The sequence below is a fragment of the Nomascus leucogenys genome, chromosome 15 (genome assembly GCF_006542625.1).
Source record: "Nomascus leucogenys isolate Asia chromosome 15, Asia_NLE_v1, whole genome shotgun sequence".
NCBI lineage: Eukaryota > Metazoa > Chordata > Mammalia > Primates > Hylobatidae > Nomascus > Nomascus leucogenys.
Genome location: NC_044395.1, coordinates 77279788 through 77307762, shown reverse-complemented (window position 1 = coordinate 77307762; position 27975 = coordinate 77279788). Strand labels below are relative to the sequence as shown.

At 34.1% G+C, this 27975-nt stretch overlaps 1 protein-coding gene across 1 annotated transcript in view; it reads left to right on the top strand.

The window, feature by feature from the left end:
- SOX6 (SRY-box transcription factor 6) overlaps nt 1–27975 on the top strand; it is a 494065-nt gene that overhangs the window by 90591 nt on the left and 375499 nt on the right. Inside the window, exon 2 of the mRNA XM_030829763.1 lies at nt 11721–11961. Within this exon, the coding sequence (XP_030685623.1) occupies nt 11721–11961 (241 nt within the window). The remainder of the gene's footprint in view (nt 1–11720; nt 11962–27975) is intronic.

The window sequence follows — 27975 nt, the reverse complement described above, 5'->3', positions numbered from 1 at the left end:
GGATAGTTAACAACCAACAAATATTTGTTAGAAAATTACTGTGTAAAAACTACAGTGAACCTCTCAGCCTTGTGTGTCAGTAGCTTTAACTACTTCCTTAATCAATTTTGTTGTCAAATTGCCCAGAATGAGAGTTAAATGGATTGGTTAGAGAATTACCTGCTCTATGTTTCTCTCTCTTTTTTAAAGTTGTTAACTAGTAATTAAATATCTCAAACTTTAGAAGTAGACAGAAAAGAAAAAGATAGCAAATCCTTTTACTAAGCTCTGATTAAATGAGTATTTAGAATATCTAACCAGAATATTCAAAATAAAATTCTACAGGAATGGTATAAATTAGTAAAGAATAATTCAGATAATAATTGAAAATAGTTAATAATTTATTTAATTTACATTTCAGACACTTTTAATTCTAATAGCATCTGCCCTGGCATTAGACCAACCTGAGTTGAAATTTTGCCCTCTGTATTTACTAGGTATGACCTTAAGCAAGTTTTCATTTTTTATTGTTTTAACAAACAGTTTTGTGCCTTGGCTTTCTTATCAGTAAACAGGGATAATGACATTATTTAACTTCTAGAGTTGCTCTGAGAACTAAATGAAATAATACATGTAGCAGTGCTTAGCACAGTGCCTGCCTGGTACTTTCTAAGCATCTAGTAAAAATAATCTATGTATCTTTTCAACCATCTCTTCAACATCCATCCATCCATCCATCCATCCATCCATCCATCATCTGTCCACTGGTTCAATTCATTTATCCATCTTTTTTTATGTTTCTGACAACATAAATTGATCATTTTGGGAGGCTTTCTTTGCCAGGGAATATGCAGAACTTTTAAAATATGAGATGAATTTATTGTCCAGAGTGTGTGCAAAGAGGAGACACCCCCAGAAACCAGTTTAAGTCCTTTTTCATGGCTACTTTTTTCTGGTTGAAGATAATACCCTAAATTTATTTATGTCTATTAGTTTAATAATATTTAAATAATTGGGAAGTATTTACTGAGTGTTTCTTTTCACAAAACATTGTTCTAGGTATTGTGGGAATGCAGAGAAAGATAGGATTTTGTTCTCACCCTTGAGAAGTTTGTAATGCGGTTGGGGTTACTTAGAAAATATAATGATATTAAACATTTTTAAAAGATTATGTGAGGTAATATCCATTAAGTGTTGAATAAGTGATATAAAAAATAATTTCTCAGAGATCTTATTAGAGGTGTTTAGAAGAGGGGTAGATCATAGTTACCTGGAATAGTCTCAGTTGGTTTCCTAACAATAAGAAAGGAAAGTGAGGAAAATAGGGAGAGACAGGCATAGCAAAGGCTAGGAGGCAACAATAAGTGAAGTTTGACTGGTGAAGATACATTTATAAAGATTGGTTGTATCTGGATGGAGGGCCTCGAGTGCCAGGATCAGGAGTTTGGACTTTATTTTGTCATTGGGGGAGAGCCACTGATGTTTTTTGATCAGGAGAGTGGCCTGATGAAGGGAGCAGCTGTAAGATTGATTTGGTGGAGGAGATACTGAAATAGAGAAAGTAGTTTAGGGTCTGTTGTAAGAGTTTAGGTATGAGGTGTGAAAAAGCCCTGTGCTAAGGTGATTATAAGTATGGTAAGAGAGATGAGCATAAGAAACATTAAGGAATAGCTGATGAAGCTTCATGACTGGCTGGCATTGAGAAGCAAGGATAAAAATGAGGAGGTGGATAGAGTGTTCATGTTTTGAACCTTGATGATTCTGACAGTGGTACTCTTCTGGGTGTGGATGAATGAGGGGAGGTGTTGAGGAAAATAGTGATGAATCTAGTTTTAAGGTGTTTAATATGAAATTGCAGAGCATATCTTGATATAAATACTTCACAGTCATTTCAGGACTGTTGGATTTCTGGGAGATGAGAGAGTTTAGTGTTGGGGATATGGATATAATAATCTTATGACTTAATGAGATGCTTGATAAAAAGAGTATAGAGAAATAATAGTGTTTAGATTGGCAGTATTAACATGGAGTGGTATTTTCTGTGATTATCTATTCACTTTAATTTAAAACAATAAGCTATTTGCCTATCTCTCCCTCTCTGCCTTTTCCTCCCTCTTTCCCATCTATTGATTGTCTACGATGTGTTGTACACTGTGCTGGGCACTGGGGATCCAGCAATGAACAAGACAGATGATCCCTGTCCTCATGAAATATGCAGAATAAACTTGTTTTTTAATTAAACGAAATATTTTAATGAGTTCTCCTTTTTCCCATTTACCATAAGCTTATGCTATGTAAGCATTTATCTCCCAGGGTCTGAAAGACATTCTCTGACAAGAAGTTTCGTTTTCTTCCTCTTGTTGATACTTTTTATTTTACTATATTGTAATAAATACTCTGTAGGAGTATAATTTCAGGAATTGATTAAATTACTGATCATCGAAGTTTGGGAAATACTGATTGCAATCCCCTTTGCCTGGGAGGTTTTTATTGTGCTGAGCTTATAAGAAGTGTCTCTTGGAAAAAATTGTATTATATTATTTGAAAGTTCTAAGAGCAAGGAAAAAGATGTTTTTCTAAAACCATCTTATTTCTTACATCCAGACACTTCTCTTAATGATGTTAAGGTTATCTCAAATCAAAATAAAACGTGCAGCTAGAGATTGGACTTCCCCTTTCTCTTGTTTCTTGCTATCCTTGTTTTCCTTCTGATTTAGCCACCGATGTTCAACCAATGTCTTCATCTCATTCCTTCCTCTACTCCTTTGTAATAAAATAGAGGAATGGAGAATGAGGAACACAATGCAAGATTGAGGAACACCAGTTGAGACTGATATCAGATGAAAGCATTATTTTAATGTCTGGGTTTGTATTCTAAGATTCAAGCTCAGGAGAGCCTATGCTCTTGATGAGCCTCTATTCATTTCACTGTCACCTTGGTGTAGTCAGTGCCTCCCCCCCTTTTTTTTTTGCTAAACTGGTCTATTTTTGTGTTAAATGATCATAAATGATGTCATTTAGAACAGAATTATCTGTTCTAAAATTGGAATGGAATATTAGGCATGTCAGGCATTAGCTATAGGAAATATTTCAAAAATGAAATGGTTAAAATGGAAATATCTAGCATTAGCTGTAGGAAATATTGGTAAAATGGCATATCAGGCATATGGTAAAAATGGAACATCAAGCATATCAGGCATTAGATGTAGGAAATATTTTCTTTCTTGCTTGCTTTCCCTTCCTTCCCTTCCCTTCCTTCCTTCCTTCCTTCCTTCCTTCCTTCCTTCCTTCCTTCCTTCCTTCCTTCCTTCCTCCCTCCCTCCCTCTCTTTCTTGTCTTTTCTTTTCTCTTCTTCTTCTTTTTTTTTTTTTTTTTTGACAGAGCCTTGCTCTGTCACCCAGGCTAGAGTGCAGTGGCACGCTCTTGGCTCACTGCAACCTCCACCTCCCAGGTTCAAGCAATTCTCCTGCCTCAACTTCCTGCAGAGCTTGGATTACAGGCACGCACCGCCATGGCTGGCTAATTTTCATAGTCTTAGTAGAGACAGGACTTCACCTTGTTGGCCAGGCTGGTCTCAAACTCCTGACCTCAAGTAATCCACTTGCCTTAGCCTCCCAAAGTGATGGGATTACAGGCATGAACCACCACACCCAGCCTAGCTGTAGGACGTATTTTCTGATAAAAATGACATTATTGATGGAAAAAGCCCCTATATTTAGAGTATTTTGAGAATGATTAGAGTTTTTGCTGTATCGGAAGGAATGATATAAATTTGAATGTCTTAAATCTTGAGTTAGTTATGAAATAAAATCACTTTTCTAAGAGAGCTTTAAAAATGCAGTTTGTTTGGAGCATTATCTATATTAATTATATTCATTTTAATTTGTATCTTAGGAATCTTCGGAGTGTGGGAGAACCATGTCAAATTTTCAGTCCTTTAATACTAATTTAGCTTCAGGTTACTGAGATCACTTTGGTAGTGAGCCAATATGGTCACCAAATTTGGATGAGAATTCCAGATGCTGAGTGTCTCAAAAACAGTTGTGGATATGTGTCCTATGCTTGGTTATTTTTCTAAACTTGTGTAGAGATATTAAATCACTTCATGAGATGAATTTTCAACATCAAAAATATAAGCTACTTTAGAAGACAAAAATGAAGCATAACTCTCTGTTAAAGAAAAATTAAGACAAAAGCTTTTGAGGTTGGATCCTGCCTGTCCTTTTCAACCTTCAGGAAGGTTGCTAGGCTGGAAAGACATCTCTAAAAACAAAGTTTTTATAATGGAAAATGCACTGACATACCCTTTAATGATATGGGTTCAAATGGCAGTGATATAATTTGTAGGCCTTTGTGCTTGGAAATGTCTGGAAAGTTGTAGTGCTCTTATTAATATTTGTAGTCACTTTTTATGAATTAGTATTTCTTGTTTTTCATTTTTATTTAATTTAAGATGAATACATCTTATTATTAAATAACATGAAGATTGCATCATAGCCTTCAGGATTAAAATGCACTCCTTTTTTGGGGAAGCAGATAGATGTGTTTACTCTGTTGAGAGATTTAGATTTGATTTTTTGTTTTCTTCATGGTAATTATGTTTGCACTTTGCTGATCACTAGTTGTGCATTATTACAATGGAAGGTGACAATTTGATTGTCTTCAATTGGAGAAACAAGTAATTTTATATTCACTAAGCTGTCAGGTAACACTAACTCACAGTACTAAGAGCTCCTGGCAATGCAGCTTGGCACCTATATTTAACTGCTTTGATGCTTGTGTAACCTCTGCTGAATCAGAAATACTTTGCCTGCTGGAAATGGTTTTCAGGCTTGTACAATGAGGTTTTCATTAAGTAGACAAACTGAAAATGAACTGCAAAGCCATGGTTGTTTTTCTCCTCCCCTTTTACCTTCTCCCCTCTTTTCCCCTCCCCTTCCCCTCCCGCTCTACTCTCACTCCCTTCCTCCCTCCCTCTTCTTTCTCTTCTTCTTGTCTTTCTTTGAATAGGAACCGAAATTTATACCTTATTTCATCACTTGAAAGAGTGGACTTGGTAGATTGCCTTATTTAGCTAAAGGAGAACCTCAGAGATGAGCTTCTTTGTATAAATTTGTTCAGTGTTTGTGTGAATTTTCATATTTTGAAACAATCTATATAGTATCAATATTCATTTTTCTCTTTTTTTCTGGAAATATTGAAGAGGGAAATTCGAGTTAAGAATGGAAAAGTATAAAGTGACAATTTCCTGCACTTTGTCTCTGAGAAGTTATTGTTCTGGTTTATGATTTTTATTAATATAATTGGATAAGATATCCTGTACTTGGGCTTCCATATTAATGGGCCAGTTTCACGCTGACAGAGAGATGTCTGTTTATTCACTTAAAAAACTGTAGTTCTCATTTTATATGAAGAGGAGATTCAAAGTAATGAACTTAAATAAATTCATTCTGCTATTATTTTAGACAGCTTTCTTTCACTCCAGCCACACAGAGGCCTTTCGTTGAGCTATAAAGTCATTGTGCTAGATTAAAATCCTCTGTTAGTGTATATTTATAGTAGCTATTGTTAGGTTTTACTCTTATTGTTAAGTCACTGAATTTATTTATAAAATCTGGGCCTGGCTTTCCAAAGCAAAAATTCCAAAAAGTTACTGGTAGATAAACTGTGAGAAAACCATATTATTTATATCAAGCAAAAAGTATAGATAGAGGTTACATGAAGTCAAGTTGTTTTGATCCCAGGAAGAAACCAGATACTCAGGGACACTTAATAATTATAGGTTTTCCATAGGCAGTCAGTCAGCAGGCCAGTCGTTAGGCTGGCTGCCTGTCTCTTCCAGCAGATACTAACCAATTAGACAGAGGTAGTTACGTGATGTAACATTATCAGGAGAAACAATTCATGAGTCAAAGCATTCCAAGACATATGAGCTCTAGTCCAAAGAACAGTCTTAAGCTACATAAAGTGACAGCAATATTGTCAGCTAAATATAAACTCTAGAAACACAAACTTTGATGACTTAAGAAGAATCTGTTCCAGGTAGTTCTTGTTTTGTAAGAAGCTCAGAGGGCCTTTGGAGACAATTTTGGTGCTTTGCTGTGAAAAATTGGACCCTTGGAAAAGTCAGAATCCATTAATTTAAGCACTTTCTTAGACATACTTCAAGGGCTTCAAATGTATTTCATTTACCTCATCTGCATTGATTTGACAGCTAATTCAAATCAGCGAGTTTTCTTCTAATAGGTATTGTCCTCATGTGTTACCATATCTGTTCTGAAAGTGCTGCTACAAACTCTAGAAGATAGGTTTATAACTTTCCAAGCTAATTCTGAAAATAGTTACCTTCTTTTCACCTGAATTTTCTTAATTACTTGTTAAATAGATGGAAGAAAAAGAAAAATCTGGCAGAAGCAGAGGAAAGTTTGGAGGTGGATTGGGGGAGATGAGGTGGCAGTGTTGTATAAAGTAATACAAATAATTAGTAAGCACCCTCCGACTTTACTGGAATGAATTGAGGAGTGTTTTAAAAGGAATGTCTTCATTTTAATGTCTAGAATTAGGGTGTACCATGCCATCCTCCCTTCCCCAAGATCCTTGAATGTGGAAATTAGAGATAGAAGAACAGGGTTTTAAAATCATTCTTTGCCCTAGGCTGGGTGGACTGGTGTCCTTTGTAGAGGTTCCTGGGTATTGTGCATTTTGGCAACTAAACATATCTGTTACTCATGTTCCTTAAGATGAGAGGCACTGCGTTATATTTTTGGAAAATTAGTTGTTTATTTCTCAATATCAGCTGAAGTACAGCATTATATTAACAGTGAATTATCTGACTGAGATGAGTCTACCTTGGTAGCCTGGGGCTAAGCTGCAAAAATAAATGTGAATGTTGGCCTGAAGTTTTAATTTTTTTAAATAAGTAGAACAACTCTTAAAATGTTGCTTTATGTTAAAAAAAGGACTTCTTTTGAATAAATGTAACGCACTGGGAAAGTGAATGCCATTTGATAATAATCATAAAAATAATGGAAATATTTTCAAAAATCCAGTTAAATATATTGCTATGATGAATTCAGTGGCTTTTTTTGATAATTATGTAAGCTTGAAATGACAGTTTTGAAAGATGGATACTTTTAAAGCTATAATTAAAAAAATGTAATTTTGAGTGATTATGCCTTATGAGAAAGTTTAAAAGTTTGAAGTTGTTTAAAAATAATCCTGACTTTAAACATATAAAAATAACTGTTTTTAAAGAATAATGTCAAATCAGAAAAGTTCTAGAAAATATGATATTCTGAGATAGAGGACTTAATGTGCACGTATCCAGCATTCTCATTATTTTATAAAGTCTTGGGCCAACTAATTTTGATTTATTGTTGCAGAACAGAAAATAAATTTACTGTCTGAGTAAGTTTGTAATAGCCCAAACATTCAGACTTTGTACTGGTGTTTTGGAGTAAAATAATTATCACCTTTCTAGAGGTGTTCCTACTGACTTCCTAGAGAACATTCTCAGTAACTGGAGGCTTTATCTCTAGCAATCTCATTTCCAAAAGTCCTAAGCCCGAAATTCTTCCCAATGGCCTGGCATCCTGGGAGTTCACTTGATTGTTGGGCAGAGACATTTCAAACTCAGGGAACATATGATGGGAATTTAGTTTTATGTGTCCCAAAGATATATAATTCTCTTTGAAGGTTTTACTTGATAATAGTTATGCCCTAGAAAACCATCTTGTTTAACCAATGTGATAAGTTGACAATGTAGTTTTTCTCTCTGATTATAATGTACTCTGTGTAGTCAATACACTGGTACCATGTGAGTGTAATTTCCTCTTTTATTTTATCTCCAATGCACTGTATTATAAATAAACAGTTAAAAAAAACACCAAACAAATCTGTTGCATCTCCTTTTAAGATTGTACCACTGTAGACACTTGTTCTAGTAAAGTAGAATTGGGCGCATTTGATTGCATTTAAATTTTTCATGCTTCAGCAGTTTGGCTGGGAGCACAGTAAAGAAAAATCCCATGAGCGAGGATAGTTTAGAATAATAGAACTTGATTTTGTGTATTATAGCGGCAACATTTGCGCTGCTTTAGTTAGGGTTGTGTCAGCACTTCCATTATAAACCCCTGTTTTCAGGGGGTATAACTAGGGAGATTTTTTTTTAATACAAATTAAAAAAACAATTCATTTGAATGATTTTTAAGTTATAATAGTGCAAAAATAAAACAAAGTAAAGTCACATCGAAATTGACCATTTCCACAAGGATTTTGATTTTCTTTTGCTTATTAGTTGTATAAGGCAGCAGCTAAAGTAAGGTGCTGTTTTAATATGTTGGGGATGAAAATTTTTGCAATGGAAAATTACTGACTGAGCATTAAAATAAATGTAAGCATTCCACATGACATTTTAAAACACTGAAACATGGGTATATTTGATTTATGAGTTTCTAAAGGAGAGTAACTATGGTACAGTGGTTATAGTAAAGGCATTACCAAAAGTCAAGTGTCATTGAAGCTTCTAGAATACAGTTTGGTTGGTTGAGTAAAATGTTTTAAAGGGGAAAGCTAAAGAAATGAATGAGATGTCATCAGGATTATTTAATAAAGTAATTATGCAAAAAATCAGTGAATCAGATCTAATAATCAGCAAATCTAAAATTTATTTAATAAACTCTGCATTAAAAACAATTTGTGAACATTTTATAACAAAACTCAAAACTGCCACCCAAAACAAAAATCAACAACAAAACCAAATGTAAAAAAAGATGTAAACAAAAAAACCCCAACAATTCTACCAAAAGGAAATGCTCAAGGAAATACCTTGCTAAAAACAAAACCCGTCTTTTTCTCCACTAGCAATGCATTTGAGAACTATAATAAAGCAAAAACAAGAAATTATATGATTTGGAAAAGTATTTTTGGAACAAAAAAATGTTAATTCCTTTGTTAAGGAAAGGGATTTCAAAATTGGGTGTGTTTTTCTTGATTGTTAACCATTGTTGTCCTACCTCCCCTGTCTCCTTTTCCTCTAACGATAGTGTGAACTGAGGATGAACACTCAGATTTAATATTGCTTTTTTTTGGCAGCTTGTGTTTTGTTTGCAACCTTGATACACATATGTATTTGTAGGTGCAAAATAAAAGACAAATTGTGAGATGTTATAAATAGGTAGCATTCCTGAATGGCCACTGGAGGAATCACCAGAAGACTGTTGATGAAGTAGAGGTGAAGCCTTTCCTCACTAATTGTATTCAGCGTGTAATTTCTAAACTTCCCTCTGAATTTTGATTTTCAATTAACACTCCCCATTTGAAGATAATTTTCTATTTAATGTAATTGCAGGAAATAATTTATTGGCTGATTAAGACTGAGGACCGAGCCTTCCTTAAGAAAATATTCTAACAAACCATCCTTTAAACTCAACTCATAGATTTAGTCTATTTTTACAGCTGCAGAGTTGTATTTAATTAGGATTGTGCACTATTGTTCACTGGTGCAGTTTATAGTTGAAATTATTCTTAAGAGACTGTTTTCATTTTGAGTTTTGTCATGATTAATTTAAGCTAAAGCAAAAATCATAGACATTGCTATTGGAAGGAGCCAATTCACTTTATAATAAGAGGATGTTTGTTAAGGGAACTAAAGTCACTCTGATTTTTGGATCATGACTTTCAGTTGTATTTAACTATTTTAAAAAGCAGAAGTACATTCATTCTTTTGTTTTTAATGTGAATGATTATTGATATTGTCAGTATCTGAAATAGGAAATCATTCTTGTTTGTGGCAAGCTCTTGATAAACTTGCAGAACAGTTATAATTTGCCTGGTTTTACTAATAGTAATTATGGGGCCGGTAAAGTAAGCCATACAGTAATTCTCTTATACTAAGAAGCATCCACTGGCTACCATTTTTCATAATCATGTATATGTTTGTTCATTTGTTATTATTGATATAAATTGATCAAGAATATATCTGATTTATTGATATAGCACTCTTTAGAACATTTAATTCATTTCTTCTCAAAGAAATTATAGGCATTCTTTTGCATTCCCTTTCCCCTATTTTATTTTCTAGTATTAAATTTAATAGATACAATTTTTGTTATTTGTAGAATGATTATTAAAAATTGGTGTCAGCATTTATGTTTCAAAGCACTTCAAAAGCCTGTAATACTTTTATTTAGAACTGTGCATAATTAGATTAGCTGATCTTATATTAATTTTTGTCACTGTAGGATACTAAATCTGAGCCCCCTCATTAATTGGGAGAAATTTAGCATTAGCTGTTAAATCCTATGTGAAACATGGGCTGCTACATAAAAACTGCTGTTTAAATTGGAATTAACTTAATTATTTTTCTTTGCACTTGATATTTCCTTCACTGCAATATTCATGAAAGCATGTGACAGATTTGTAAATTTAACTGTTAATCTCAGATTTCTAGACCCTTTAATCAGTATTTATTTGTCTGTAGAAACAGTACTAGCAAGTTAATGATTTGCTAATTTGAAAAATGCTCATGTGGTTTCCTATGTTAACTGATTTGTGCATTTTTTAAAAAATGGTATGAAATCAATTAATGTTAAATAGCAATTAAGGTGGAGATTTTATTCCTTTCATTACACAGCAGTTTTAGAGCTAAAGATGTAATAAACTAAAAACAATGTAAAGTTTTAGAAAAAATGCTCAATTCTCTCTTCTGTTAAGTTACACACTTTCAGTGGTTTTATTTTCTAACCATTTTGCCAAGAAATTCATCTTGATAAAATGATAGTCTAAACATTTTGAAATTCTATTTAATAATCATGGTTTTCTGATTTTATATGAGAGCACGGAATGGAGACCTTGTCATGCAGAGTGTAGTTGATGTTTATTTGTGGGCATATAAATGAATGTTCAGTATTGTATTTGGAGGTTTTAAATATTATGCACAGTAGGCATTTTACTATTTTCATGGTAAATGCTTTGAATCTTGTATGTACTTCCTAATATAAAATAGAGGTATAGCTATTTCAGATACTTAATTCAAATGCTACAAAATTGCCCTAAAACTAATCTAACAGTATCAGCCACTCAATCAATATGTCACTTAAAAGTTAAGTTACAACAATTGACTCATTTTAAAGGTCTTTTAAAAAGCTTTAGATGGCACTAAGTAGTGTTAGGCCCAGCCCTAATAATACAAAGTGTAAACAAAGAAGTCAGGATCAGATTTATTTAGGACTTTAATTATGAATTATTTACTCTCCTGAATATATTTTCCTACGTATACTTCTTTTGCTCCTACATCAACCATAGGAGAAAGTTGGATATTTGTGCTTTCAAATCATCTTGGAAACTGACTCATTTGCCAGTTCATTCATTCATTTTTTTCCATTGCTAACTATCACCCTAAATACTCTCAAGAAGCTTATAATCTAGTTAAGAAAACTAGGAGGAAAATTATACACATACACACCCTGTCCATTATGAAAACTTACTCTGTAAAAAAATCATTAATGGATTGTAAGAGGGAAAATATGCAGTAATTACTGGGAAGAGGTTTGCTGAGTTAAAAGCAAAGAGGGAAAGAAGGACACATAATCCAGGAGTTCTTTTTCTGGGGTTTAGAGTGGACCACAAATATCTCTAAAGTTAAATACCTTTCCTTTTTTCCTGAACTAGCCAAATACAAGGGTTGGTTTATGTTTTGTTATTGACAGCCATTTTTAATCCATTCTGTTTTCCTTCTGCAGAAGAATGTCTTCCAAGCAAGCCACCTCTCCATTTGCCTGTGCAGCTGATGGAGAGGATGCCATGACCCAGGATTTAACCTCAAGGGAAAAGGAAGAGGGCAGTGATCAACATGTGGCCTCCCATCTGCCTCTGCACCCCATAATGCACAATAAACCTCACTCTGAGGAGCTACCAACACTTGTCAATACCATTCAACAAGATGCTGACTGGGACAGCGTTCTGTCATCTCAGCAAAGAATGGTGAGCCTTTAAAATTTGACCACTGCCACTAAATGCATTCCTTAGAATGTCCTCATTATAAATAGATATTTTAGGGAAATAGATGACCTTAGAGTTATTTTTGTTTAGATCATGAAACAACTACCAGGTACATATTACTAAGATACTAATAACTCAAAAAACTTGAAAAATGGTTTGTGATTTATTGTATATATGTTTATTATTAGGTCAATGTGCCAATAATATATTTTACTGATTGATTTTTGTGGGGGGATTGGTTATCTTATTCTATGAATCCATGAATTTAAGGTGGTTAACTTGGTAATATCATAAAATAGGTATGATCAAATAAAGTATGCTTATATATTAATATTGAAAAATTTAATTAAGCAAATATGTCTGTGTGAATGAGGTCATATGTTGAATACACCTTCAATGAGAAAATGCAGGTATTTATCACTTTTAATGGTCATTCTTGATTTATAATAAAGCTTTTCTCACTTATGTGCCTATATATTAATTTCAAAAGGGCATGCAAACCTCATGAGAATCAGTCAATCAGACTACAGGAGTTTTCTCGAAAAGTAGAAACAACATCAAATACATGCAGTGTATTAGCCAGCTTTCCCATGTTAAATTCCATCTCTAACCATCAGAACAGAAACCATAGTCAGTGACATTAATTATCTAGTTCAAAGCAAAAATATTCAATTTTTTTAGCATCTAGAAGAGATTCAAATCTTAATATATTTTATTAGATTAGAAGTTTTAAACCCCATTTTGTATTTCTTAAATTTTGGCTAACAAAAATTAAGTTAATGAAAATTATTTTAAGTGGGCACTGAGAAAATTTTTCTTAAAAAATAAGGTAATATTTACAATGCCTTTACTACTAATAACACATATTTAAATTCTTATTTGATGCTTAATGTCTCAGAGACTTAATTCAACAATTTATGAAGGCAGACATTTTTCTTTTTTTTGCAGACACAGCCAGTGCTCTGAAGCAGTAGGTGAGAAGCAGAGGATTGAAAGGTAGTTTCTAGACTAATTTTAGTTTTGAAAGGGATCAAAATTGTACAGTTCGATCCACTGGAAGATTTATTTTTCTTGAGTAGGAAGAAGGTAATAAAGCAAGTCTGTTTTTCTGATTGAACTTAAGTTGTTCATTTTAACACCTCCAAGGTGAAATAGATATCCAGTCACTGCCACTTGCTTATTGGCAAGATAATGGAGTGATGTTTCATTTTTATTTCAACAAATATTTATTGAGTACCATCTATGTGCCAAGCATTCTATTAGGTGCTGACTATATAGTTGTGAACAAAGCAGACATGATACATGCCTTCATGGAGTTTATAGTCTGGGAGAAGGAATAGAAATTAAATAAATATATACACAAATATATAATTAAAATGTGATGTTTGCTATGTATGAGGAGAAAGAACAGAATGCTATGTGAGAACGTAATGGGGCAAACCTAATTTAGAATAGATTGTTAGGAATGCCCTCACTGAGCCAAGGATGGTAAGAACTAATCAGGTAGAGTGGAACAAAGAGTAAAACTGCAGAGGGAACAGCATGTATGAAGTATTTGCAGTGAGAAAGTTACTGCTTAATTTCAGAAAGTAAAAGATAGCCTTCATCGCTGGAGAGTTATGACGAAGGATGCAATATAGCATAAGATATAGTTGGAGAGATTGGTAGAGGCTATATCAAACAGGACCTTGGAGATAACATTATGGATGTGAGATTTGATCTAAGTTCAATGGAAAACGTTTGAAGCGTTCAAAAACATTTCAAACAGATAAATTCTGGCTGTGGTATAATGAATGGATGGGAGAGAGACAAGAGTGAAAGAAGGAGGACCCACTGGGAGTCTATTTCAGAAGTTTAGGTGAGAGATGAATGGCTTGGATTAGTGTAAAGGAAGAGTGGCTAGAGAGAAAGGATGTGTTTAAGATATATTTTGGCTTTTATGCCAAATCTAGTCATAGACAAATAAAAAGAATTGGACTGGAAAATATGGGTAGAAGAAGAAATAATACAGTTCAAATTTTATTTCTTTGAGAACACTATACTTATTTTTCCTAGAAAAATTTTGTTTCTGTCTTGATAAGTGCCAAGTTACTTTGGTGGGTTATTCTCAAACTTTTATGATCTAAAATTTTGTCTTAAAATATTTATTAATAATTTTCTTACCAAATCTATATTAAATGTGGTTTGTGATAGTATAAAATAGTTTAATGGTACAAGTAAGTTAAATATTAATGTAAAAGAAATCATACTTGCTAGACATGTTTTCAAACTTTCACTTTCTTTTGCTGTCAAACATTGCTTTCCACTGGAGCCTTTGTGTATTCCGAATGACTAGAAGCCAAAATATTTTGTTTAAACTCCCACTCTATAGTATTTCCCAGCTGTGTACTTATATGGTGTAATAAAAGGATTTAACAAATGGGAAATAGCAGCTGCATTTGGAAATTCCCTTTGTGCTTCTTTTTCACTGGATAGATTCAATATTTTGTAACAACTGTAATATCAGACCTGTAATGACTTATGCTGTAAGTACCATGTCACTAACCAATTTTTCTTTACAGGAAAAAAAACAATAGAAGGATTTTAAGTTTCTGGGCAGACCTGCAAACCCACATATATTGTGTGTGTGTATGTGTGAGTGTGTGTTGGAGTGGGAGGACCCTGCTAATATAAAATTTAATAAACATTTTACCTCATTCTACTTTAAAATAAATATGAAGTCAAAAAGATGTTTATGAAATCAAGTAAAACCTGTAGTTTTTTTTAATGGATCATATTCTGTACTTATAATTGAGTCACAAAAAATAGTTGTGAAGAAATAAAATTTAAAAGAAAATCTAAAAAATAACAACAATTTTTTCAGCACTTATACAGTTTCCACTGTTATTTACTTTCTGTAATGGCCCTCATGGCCCTCATTCATGAACTGTTAGAAACAAGCCCTAAAAGTTTCTTATCTCCTGGGTTCAGGAAGGGTTTTACTTTGAAATGTCATGACCACAGAGGAAGTTTTCTGTCAGAGAAGGTGAAGAGAAAGCAAAGAAGCTCTACTAATTCCCACTTCCTGATTAGAAAAAAAATCTTTAAATGTAAAAATTCTGATTATTTTGAGGTGACACTGCAACAAAATATGAGACCACATAGGTTCAAACAAGAAAAATAATTTGTGATGGCATAAGAAAAGAAGGAGAATAGAAATTTTAGAAATAGAATTTCAAGGACCAGTTTGAGATAAAAAGTTTTAGATTCTGATTTTAATCATAATTACCTATTTTATAGACACCAAATTGTTGAATTATAAATTTAATGTGCTATGTTAATTAGTGAGAGCCATTTGAAGGTTGGAAAGTTAGTGTAAATAAGATTCACTATCCTCTATCCACAACCACTACCACTTTCATCATGGCACCCAGTGTACCAATACCTTTTTTGCAGAGGAATGTTGACACTGTCCACTAAAATGTGCTTTTGTTCTCATTAGGACTGACTCATTAGGCTGGAATACATTCGCATAATTTTTTTCATGGAAAAATGTACAGCATGGAGAGGAATATTTTTGTGATAATGTTTCATGACCTGTATATGATATTGTGTGTAATGATTATCTGCTAGATTGCAACTGTAGAAAGGACAGATAAACATATATTGTTGGTGATCTTGTCTGCAGATTACATACAATTTTTTGGTGCAAATTATGTATAGCTACTTGTATCAAACAGATAAATTGCAACATACATGTTATTTTGAGCCTTCCCTTCCTTACTTTTTTTTCTTTTGCTTTAGAGTATAATTTAGAAAGGAGTTATTATCATCACTGGATACCTGAGTATATAGTACCTACTAAAGTTCCAGGCACATGGACAAATTTGTGAATAATGTAGATAAGATCCCTGTTATCATAGAACTTAGAGTCTAGTAGTATGGCAGACAATAAAGAAGTCTTATAGAGTGAGACAATTTCAGACAATGATAAGTACTATGAAGAAAAGTAAGAACATGTGATAGAGAATTACTCCTTTAAAAAGACTGGGGAAGGTATTTTTGAGGAGGTGACATTTGAGCTGAAATTGGAATAAAAAGAGAATCACTGTGCAAAGATTTGGGGAAGACACCCAGTCAGAGTGTATAATAAGTACAGAAGTCTTGTAGTTTGTATGTTTGAGAAACAGAAAACAACAGAGTGGCTGGTGAGGGAGAGAATGGTATGAAATGAAATCAGGGAGGCTGGCAGATTACAGATATTATGGAGTCTCATAGGCTACAGGGAGGTGTTTAAACTTTCTTTCAAGTGTAAGTAGAAGCCATTGGAAAAATTTAAGCAAGGGAGTAACATGATTTGATTTATGTTTTTAAAAGATCACATTGCCTGCTGTGTAGAGAGTGGACTGTGAGAGAGAACATCAGAAACAGGGACACCGATTAGGAAACCATTGCAGTAGTGCAGGTGAGAGTTTGATGATAAGTTAAAGAGTGGACAGTTAGGGAGGTTATTCATTGAAGAGTTCTCAGAGGTTCTGAAGAAGACAAAATTTACACAAAGGGTGGAGACAATGTTTTAAGTAATGTACATGTGGGCACAAACATAGTCAAGAATGACAAGAAATGAGTTTGGTGAGACCAAGGAGAGGAGGGAAGCGAGTAGAAATGCTCTTGGCCAGAGAATGGGCCCAGGAGAGGGACAAGCTTTTTGCCTAAGAAGCAACTGTTAGTAGGTGGCTTCTGTGGTAGGCCATGGAGATGTGGGTAAGGCACCAACACTCTCATGAGATACAAAATGTGATGATTGTAAGTGAGAACTTATGTGCATGTGTACACTTACACACATTCTTATATTGATATATATTTTGGCAAAAATATACATGTGGCTTTTAACTACTGGTCTAAGTAGGTAGAAATAACCATAGTGGACTCTCAGCCCCAGAATATCTGAACTCCTTGTTTTAGAGACCTACTTAAATTCCTCCAGGGGAGTTTTTATCTTCTAGAAAAGTTTTAAAATAAGTTTCCACCTTAAATAAAAGATGTCAATAATGCCCTTTGTTGTAATTGAATGAAAATAATGGTAGGCATGCTAAGATATTTAATAAATAACTATTGGGGAAAACACCTTCTTGCTTACAAACAATTTCTACTCTCTGCTTCTCTAGCTTTCAGTCTCATGAAGTTGCTAATCAACAGTGTTTTGTGTTTTTCACTTGGAGTCATAAAATTGCTGGTGTGGACTTTGTACCATTTCTGGGAATGGAGCTATTGTCATTACGTGATAACAGTCCAGGAATTTTTAGTGAGGATCTAATCTTCAGTCATGCTGTTATGACAGACTTTTGAGAAGATTTCTAATCTTATTATTTTAGAGAAGATTTTAAAAACTTGAATTGTTGCCAGTTTTTTGTAAGATTTTGTCATTTAAGATAGTAGGCAGCACCGAAATGAAATTTATTTCCCCACTTTTATTGGGACTGTACTTTAGAAAGTGTAGTGAAACCCACTGGTTCACTTGGTCCTAACTAGTGTATAGTCATAGTCATATGTCCTAAGGTAAGATTTATGTACACCTTTGTGATACCTGATTGGCCTGTGAAGCACTGGAAAAAAGTCCATAAACCTGTAAGGTTTAGACTTCTTGAGACATTTAGTTACTACTTCTCTCATTTTTGGATTTTGGAAATTCATTCAATTTCAGTAAAGTTCAAGCCTAGATTTCTGTTAACAGGTGAAAATGGCCATCCTTACCTTGAATCACTGAATAGTATTTTCTAGGAAGACTTATGGGGGATTTCCCAATTCCTGTAACTTTGAAACTATATTTGCATACGGTACTATCTCTTTTTCAACTTATTTCAGAAATTGAATGACAGAAATTTATTTAGAATTTGAACTAAAAAATAAAACATTTTATTGCATGGAATCTGGCAAAGCTCTTGCTGTGGGTAGTGAAGTAGACGACAAATGTTGTCTAGTGTTGACACATTGATTACCTTTATATTTTTACACCCTGATAATGTGCACTGTCCTTTAGAAAAAGTATGTATTTTTAAAAGTTCTCCAAATCGAAATTGTTTAAATTAAACAAAGGGTTACTGGTATGATACTTGGAAGTATCTCGATGTTTATGGAAATATAAATTATTTTTTCATTATTCTTAATTATATAATATGCCTTTCTAAGGATAATTTTTGGAAAAATTTTCTTTCTTACCTAGCATTTTATTAAATCTTCATCAAAAGTAGAGACATTAGGCTGGGTGTGGTGGCTCATGCCTGTAATCCCAGCACTTTGGGAGGCTAAGGCAGGTGGATCACTTGAGGTCAGGAGTTTGAGACCAGCTTGGCCAACATGGTGAAACCCCATCTCTACTAAAAATACAAAAATTAGCCAGACGTGATGGTGCGTGCCTGTGGTCCCAGCTACTCAGAAGGCTGAAGCAGGAGAATTGCTTGAATCTGGGAGGTGGAGGCTGCAGTGAGCCGACATTGTGCCATTGCACTCCAGCCTGGGCGACAAAGCAAGCCTCCATCTCAAAAAACAAAAAAGTAGAGACATTAACATGCTCTGGAATAGTTGGCTTTTTTCTCCCTTGGGCAAGAAGGAATCAGGTATGCATGCTGATTAACACACTCCAGTCATTAACATGTGCTTATATGGGCTGCGTATTGAGCACCTGCCAAAATATAAAAATCTAGTACTTTGCTACATCTGTGCAAAGTCTTTTTGCATTTCTTTTGTATTTTGACAGATCAAGGAAAATCGGACATTTGTATCTTTTTTTTCAGTGAAGTAAAATTGTGTATTCAGAATGTCTTTAAGGAGATGTCACATGTCATGTTTATTTTTATTTTAATCATTAAGTCTGTATAAGATCGAATGACTAGGGTTTGTAGTGCACTGACTATAACATGAACCCTTTAATGAACTCTATCACTGACATCCACTTACAATTTGCAACATTCCTGCATGTTCAAAAGGATTATCTTTTCTTGGAGTCAGCCAACGTTCTCCTAATTTGCCTCAGTTTTATGTGCTGTTTCTATGTTTGATGGATATTTTGTTTTCATTTACTTTACCTATGTACTGCTAGTGTGTACCTCATAGTACTGCCAGGGCTGCTCCTGTGGTTTGACTTTTCCTGTCAACTATCCCTATGCAGATACTTCTACATGACCAAAGTGTAGCTTAGAGTCTACAGCATTTACACACATAGGAAAAGTAGCTTTTTGATAATTATTTAAAATAAGACTTGGTTACTAATAAAAAGTCTAGTATAATCTAGTCTAGCATGAACCGTCTGATTGAGCAGGACTGTTCTACTCAGGTTTTATCTTTCTTAATGGATTCAAATGTCATTTGAATGTAGCTTTTTTTAAAAAAAAATAAACCTTTTATTAAAATTGGTCAGGGTTAATCAATGGAAGCTAATCTCGGGACACTAATAATTTTCTGATTAAAGCAGAACTCTATGAGCATGTTTCAGTCTATAGGTGGTTCTGATTAATATATATTTTCTTGTACAGAAATCCTTCCTAAAATTTTTTCTTGCCTAGCCTCTGGGTACATCACTGTAATGAAATATGATAACTGGAACAACAAAATCTGCACATTTTTTCATAATGCTTCCAAGCAACATGTAGAAAATAATATTTATATTATATAGCGTGCAGTTGTTTATATAACTAATTTGAACTTATTGTGATTAGAATGAAATATTAATCTCAAAGTCCTTCTAGATCAGCAGGAATAAGATGGTGACAACTGTGATACGCAGCATATTACTTTGGGAGGAGGAACCCAGGATTGTGTCTGCACACCTTGAGACCTACCTTCTTTAATTTGGAGAGGGTTGCTTTCCATAAAGGCAACTTTATTATAATGAATCCTACTTGCATCATTTGTTTGAAGATGAGGTTGAAAGGGCTGTCTCTCGTTATTCAGTCAAACCACCTGCATCAAGCAGGAAAGACCCTACTCTGTTCCCTCCACAAATATATCTTATCTTTCTTGAACACCTATAATGAATATGCATTAATTACCTTGATACTGAAATTATCCCACTGTTTGATTGTCCTCTGCAAAAAAGTTTCCTTGCCTTCCAGGAGAAGCATAACCTTATAAAAGAAGAGCAACTTCAAGCTATTATTACTTTTGTTAATACAGCTTTCAATGTGATGACATATTTATTTTTTATGATATTAACCTTTACTACATTCTCTTGACCCCCTAGGCATTGTTTTTTAGGTGATGCAAATTGAGTTCAATAATATATCTTTGTGTAAACCACATTCTAAATTCCAAAGTATAAATTACAAACCTTTGCTAATAAAATTTTACAATCATGTTGAAATTAGAAATGAATATTTATGCATTTCATTTATCTTCTTTATGTTTCATTAGCACCCTGGAAAATGGAAAATGTTATTTAATAAAATGATTGGAAATTATTTGGTAAACTTTTGCTTTCATTATAATTTAACTCTGATTTGTTTCTACTCCCAGTGTACTGAGAGTACTCAGAAAACAATATTCTCAAATGTCTCAAAATTCTGAGAGGAAGTGTGCCCTCATTCAAGCACAGATAGATTATGGTGGTATAATAGAAGAGATTTATTTGCTGAGAAATGAATAATTCAAATATTTATATGATAATTACTTTTATTTATCAATTTTTTGGTCAGTTCCAGTGGTGAGTAATAATTTTTTGCATAAGCACTGAGTTAGCCAGGATTAAACTAATGTAATCCATGAACGAATTCAGAAAACTTTTGCTCTTGAGTTTAGAGTCAATATATGACTTTCAGTTATATTAATTTATTTCGTACCTGGTATGCTTCTACTAAAGATGATTCTCTCATTTTTGTTCTCTCATTGATGTGTTTCAGATATAATTGGATTATAGTTTATTTCTTTTGCTTTCTGAAATTAACAGTAAAGTTAGAATTTGGCCTTCCTTTTGGCTACTGTTCTTTTGGATGACACAGTAGGTCAAGGAATGAATCTATGTTTTTAGATATTTGGAAGTTAAGAGGGGAAAATAAAAATTCAGAGAAAAGTTTTTCTTTCCAGAGAGAAAATATGGGCTCTGTGATTGTAGTTGAGTCATCAGTCCAAGGTTGTATATTGCATTCAGGTAGAGGAATGCACAGCTTCCCGACATTGTGAGGACCTGATGGCAGTTAGACTTTTTATTTGCTGCCTTGTGTTAAATTGGTGACATTTTGTGCCCCGTTTCCCTTTTGCTGGAAACGTACGTAGAGATAGGTGGGTGGATGCATGGATGGATAGATCATTGTTTTATAAGTAACATAACCCCTGAGGAATCATTTTTAGTCTCTTTGTACTTGTTCTAGTTGTAAGACCTTAAACAAGAGAGCTAGAGATTATTTAAAATGGTCTGAATTATAAAGAGTTTCTTGGTAGCCCACCATATGAATTTAACATATTAGAAGAAAGTTTGAAGGTTCTTTCAGTGAAATCCTCAAACTTAGGAGCTTTACTGGGCAAGATCTAGTGAAGAGAGATTGTTGAGCTCACAGAGTGGCCATGAGTATGTATGACACATAAAGCAATCTGTTCTCTTGACTCTCTTCTTTAGGCAAACTGGGCCTTGAAAGGACTTAACTGTCAATAGAGTTGCATCTCTATTAAGGAACAAATGGATTTGACAAACCTTGATTGGGCTCTGATACTTTTTAATGTTAGGATTTGTGAGATATGAAGAGAATACCGTGAGTTATTTCTTTTCGTGTAAAACACACTAGTTACTTTGCTTATTACAAAAACAACAACAAACAGTATGGGTGTCACTCAAAGGAGGATGAAAAGAAAACAACTGCAGAGGAGGAGAGCATGAGGAAGATTGACCTGACACCAGAGTAAGTGGTTACCTCTTAAGAGGAGCTCTATGGAATCATTTGAAACTCTCCAGGCATAGAAATGTGCTGTGTAAGAATTTGTACAACATCTCCAACTTCTGCATAATCACTCCCTTTATTTCTCAATGCCATAAATTGTCAAAAAGACATTCTTTTTGTTCGGTAGGGGGTCCTTTTTTTCTTTTTTTTCTCTGGGGTCCTTAGAGAGAACACAAGTTACCTCCTAGAAAGCCTGTGTTTCTCTGCCCTAATTTGCTATGTGACCTTAGGGAAGTCACTTTATATCTCCTGACTTCAATTTCCTCAGTTCGAAAAAGAAAGATTTGAACTATATTGACTAAGCCTCTTGACACTTCTAACTTTCTTGGTTTCAAGGTTAAAATTGGGATAGCCAATTTGACTTAGCTTAATACTGTTGTTTAGATTGAGTATCATGTATATGGTAGTTTGAGTACTAATGAATTGCCAGATGAAAATAACTGTCTAGAGTTGGTAGGCACATGAACCAGTCAATAGTTGAATGTTGTTTTTCTTTGTTTATTTGTTTTAGATGGAGTCTTGCTCTGTTGCCCAGGTTGGAGTGCAGTGGTTTGATATCAACTCACTGGAACCTCCGCCTTCTGGGTTCAAGTGATTCTCCTGCCTCAGCCTCTCCTGAGTAGCTGGGATTACAGGTGTGTGCCACCATGCCTGGCTAATTTTTTGTATTTTTGGTGGAGACGGGGTTTCACCATGTTGGCCAGGCTGGTCTTGAACTCCTGCCTTCAACTGATTTGCCCGCCTCAGCCTCCTAAAGTGCTGGGATTATAGGCATGAGCCACTGTGATAGTTGAATCTTGATAGAATGTTGATTTAATTGCTGGGAAGTTCACTATCAGGCCTGCCTTAAAGCTCTGCTTACATGGCATGAAATCTTTAAAACATGACATCTCTAAGGAATTCTTAATGTCTTAATTCTTATTGTTCAGACAGTACTGAGTATATTGAGTTTAGGGCACTACTCTTTAAGAGATATATAGGGAGAAACAATTGGAACACACTCAGAGGAGAATCTTCAGACAAGCCGAACTGTGTTTTATGAAGAAGAAATGAAGGAAAAAGGGATATTTTCCCTAGATGAAGAGAAGATAGAAGGGTATTGTAATAGCTGTGAGTATATATTGAACAACTGCCATTCTGAATGTTTCCATGGAATGGAAATATAGATTGGAACATGTTTCATATTTCTGTAAAGAAGAATTTTGGACAACCCTCCAAAAATGGAATGGACCACTTTGGGAGCTGCTAAATCCTCCATTAGTGAAAGTGTTTAGGCAGAGGCCAAATAGTCACTTGTCAAGGAAATTGTAACCACCACCATTTAATGATCACTTACTATGTAATGACACTGTTCTAAGTGTTCTATTTTTATTAATTCACTTAATTCCCGTAACTCTGAGATAAATTCTTTACTGCACTATTATTATTGCCATTTTGCAGACAAGGAAATTAAGGCAAAAAGAAGTTAACTAACTTGTCTGAGCTTATATGGATGAGAGGTGGAAAAGCTGGGATTTAAACTGGAAAATCTTGCCCAGGGCGCCTGTACTTTGTTAACTATTTTATTATTCCGTCTTCTCTTGCACAGGGAATTCAAGTGCTAGATGGGATTGAACAATTGGAGTTTTAAAGACCTTTGAATCTTGAGATTCTAATTTTGTGTGTGAGGCTGGTAGTGTATAGATAATGCAGAGCTTTTCTATGTGCCTGTCTTGACAGGTTTGGGGATGTTTTCTGTATTTAATCTATTCAGTATATTTACTTCCATTTATTAAATAGAATGTTAATGAGGCCATTCAACAAACTTTTAGGTTTGTTTTTTTTTTTCTGTGAATTGAAATAACATTTAGGAAACAACAGCTTGTTTTTAAAGCCTTAGGAATCATGACACTTTAGCAAATATTGGTAACAAATCTATTTTCTGACACATCTATGAATAATTTTATTGTTATTCAACAGCATAGTAATAGTGATAAGTGGCATATGTTATTTCAATTTTGAGAATGTTATATAAATCTAATATACTAGCAAATATCAGTTTTAATAAAAGAAAAAAATACACTTTCACTGTCATTCAAAAAATGATACTTTTGTCATGAATAATCTGTTGGCAATTAGAACCAAATATAGCATTTTAATTTATATATGCTTCTTTAACCCAATTCTTTTCTTTACAGTATGTCACATTAGAAAAAAACATACTTTTTTCCTCTGAGAAAGAACCAGAAATGTTTGCAATTTAGTCTTCAGCATATTAAAAAGGTTAGATTTCCTCTGCTAGCAAGAAGTTATTAGAACCTAAATCTTTTCTGTAAGTCAATAACACTATAGTAGAAGGTGTCTTATATAGTACAGTTGGCAAGTAGTTTTTTGTTCATCAAAAAAACAAAAGATTGTTTAAAGTGGAGAATCAGAAAAATGTTACATATATTGTCTACGGTATAAGTTAATGGAATATGTTAAACATAGTTGCATATATGTAACTTATATAACATAATTTGGACATTTAATTGAAACTTTAAATATATAAATGCACTGCATACCAAGGAAGGATGGGGTATAGTGGTGAGAGTCATGTGACCTGGCAAGGAAGATTGATCACTAACATGGTTCAGTTGCCAGTCCATGGTAATTTGAAACATAAATGACTTTTGGTTGTTTTTGCTATTGTGTTAACTTCTTTACATAAATTGTAGCTCCTTAATTCCCTCCAGTCAAAGACTACCAGGAACATACCTGTAGCTGAACACATTGGGTTTATTACTCATTTTTAATGAGGGAGAATATATACCATAGTGAACCACAGAACGTCTTAGGAAGAGAGTGTTATATTTGGACCTATTTTAGGGTTTGGGCTTTCTTTTGGTGATTTTGAAGAGGGTCTAAGGAAGCAGAAGTTTGTTGTAGATTGAGTGCTGTCCGAAACCGGGGCAAATCTATGATTGGATATCTCAATAAACCTTGTCTATAGGGAGGGCAGACTAGGTTGAGGATAACCTTGCAAATGGAGAGGCTGCAACTAAAATGGAAAACAAAGCAAAACTGACAACATATGGTGCTATAAGAATGAATAAATTTAATTCATTCTTGCTACTGGATACAGGAAAGGGTACAAGTGAATAGTATTCTGTTCTTACAATTAGACTGGGCAGCCGGTAGGGAAGTTGATTCTTGCAGCTACTTATGCCATTTCCCAGTCATTTCTCCCAACTGCAGTGACTCCCACCTGTATGTGGGTTTCAATTTCATAATATAGGCAAGATTCAGCTCCTGACCTATGCTTTCTGACTCTTAATTCCTGACATCTGATCTGACTTTTGCAACCCCAGGCCACTGCTCTCCTCTGCTTGCAGTATGGCTGACCATCCACATTCCTCATCTAGGTGTGGTTGGCAATCCAGCTGAATAAAAGCGGTAGTGTACTGTAGCTGCTCCTGGACACAGTAGAGAGAATCCATATGCAGATAGGATAAATAAGAATTGATAGTATTCCTAGAAAAAGCAAATTATAAATGCTAAAGTTCCTGGAGCTTTGTGAGAAGCCAGATCTCAATGGAATTGGTTTGAGGTGAACATTGATAATGAAGAAAGTAATGTAGTTTAGTATTTATTATTCCACTTAGATGGACAAGTATGAATAAAAACTTAAAAGGTGCCAGTGGTTATCATGACTGTATTTTCAGAATTGAAAATTGAAAAAAAGGGCAATTGGACAAAGGACATTTGTATTTAATAAGAGTAGCTATCATTTATTGAGTACTTATATGCTAGGCATTGTACTAAGTGCTTTATGCATGATTCATTTCTCATAGCAACCATTTGAGGACATAATTATAGCTCTATGCTATAAAAACGCAGAGTCTAATTCCCCTTCCCTTGACTTTTAGCAAGGCTTGGTGACTCACTATTGAATAGAATGCAGTGACAATTATACAGCGTGATTTCCCAGGCTAAGTTAGAAACAGTGGTATAGCTTTCATCTGGCCATCTCTGGGACATGCACCTTTGGATCTCTGAGACACCACATAAAAAAGAAGTTTGACTATCCTGAAACTAACATACTGTAGAGAAGAGACCATGCAGAAAGGTCATGCAGAGCTAGAGTAAGATGTCCAAGAAACCCTAGTTATCTCAGCACCGAGCTCCTAAAATGTTCCCCGCCCAAGTACCTTATCTGTGAGTAAAGAAGCCTTTGAGATGACTTTGGCCTTAACCACTGACTTAGCTGTAACCACATGGGAGACTTTAGACAGAACCACCCAGCCCAGATGCTCCCAAATTCCTGACCTACAGATAGCATTAAGGATAATAAATGATTAGTTTCATTTTAAGCACTTTGTTTTTGGATGATTTCTTATACAACAATACATAAGTAATACAAGTTACTTCTTGGTAATTCTTGGATTAAGGTGAATAATAAAGTGTAATTTTTGCCTCAAATGTAGATAAATCTCCTTTCTGGAAATGGATGGAAACAAAAAGACTTAGAAGGTAGTCATCATTGGTATTGTGGCATCTTTTACTGTTGAGAGTGACTTTAAAAAAAAAAAAAAAAACTATAGCCCTATGGAATAGAAAAAACATTGGATTTGGTGTCAGAAAACCTGCAGTTAAAGATTTTTACTGGTCCTGCCTATGTGACATGGAGGGAACAATCTTGTTAAGTGTCGTTTTTTCCTGCTGAAAGTGAAGATGTAGAATTTGGTATCTAGTTGTTGGTGACATATTTTTAGAATGACATCTAGAGATGAGTGCATCAGAGGAGGATGATGAAGGGTCTGGAAATCATGGCAAATGAGAAATGGGTTTAGAAAGTGCAGGAGTTTTACCTAGAAAAAGACTATTAATTTAATATCTTCATTAAGATATTTGAACAACTCTCACATGAAAGAGGAAATAGATTGATATTATGCATCTTTTGAGAGCAAACAGGAAACAATGTGTTGTAATTAATGTCTTAGTCCAATACTGCTGCTAATAACAAAATACCATATACTGGGTAATTTATAAACAACACTAATTTATTTCTCACAGTTCTGGAGGCTGGGAAGTCCAAGATCAAGGCACCAGCAGGTTTGGTGTCTGGTGAAGGCCCAGTCTCTGCTTCCAAGACAACACCTTGTTACTGGATCATCTAGACAGGATCAACAAACTGTGTCCTCACATGGCAGAAGGGTGGAAGGGCAAAAAGGACCTAACTGTTTGCCTTCAGCACTTTCATAAGTTTGCTAATCCCATTCATGAGGGCTCTGTTCTCATAACTTAATCACCTCCTAAAGTGATTAGATCTTAGACTTTGATTTATGAATTACGGGAGGACATACATTCAAACCATAGCAATAAGTATCTAGATTTTAGCTTACATGAAGATTAATTTTTTAATAATTAGATTTATTAGAAATAATACTTGAGATCCTGCAACTGTAGAAATGCCAAGGAAAGAAAGCTTGTTTATTTGTTCTGGGTTTGGTAGAGGGAAGCTATAATATACTGACTCTCTCGATATCTTCAAGAAGGCCAAAATCTATTCTTTTAAATTACTATTTTTTTCTGTTTCCCCTAAGCATCAGTGTAAAAAATAGCTTTTGTTTTTCTTTACTACATGAGTAATGTGTTTATGGAAGATGAATTAGAAAACACGGATAAGCAAAAAAGGAAATGAAAATTACCAACAGTCTTACCACCATTTAGGAATCACTATAAATATTTTGATATATCTTTCCAGTTTGTGTATGTTTGTGCGTGGGGGAGCACATTTACACTTATGCACACATATAAATAATTGGTGTTATATTCTAAATACTACAGTATATGCTTTTTTCATTTAACACATCTTTCCTTGTGAATAAATTATTTCTATGACTTCTTTGATATTTATATTTAAATGTGAAGATGAAATTTATTTTCTGATTAAAAGTATTATTTGTGATAGGACATTTACAAAATATAGAGAACTTCAAAAAGGAAATAAAGTTATCTATTATCCCAATACTCAGAGGACCATTAACATTTTATTGTGTACTATGATCTCTTTTTTTCTGTACATAATTTTTTAATGATGTATAGTATGCTACCAAACAGTAGATCTTAT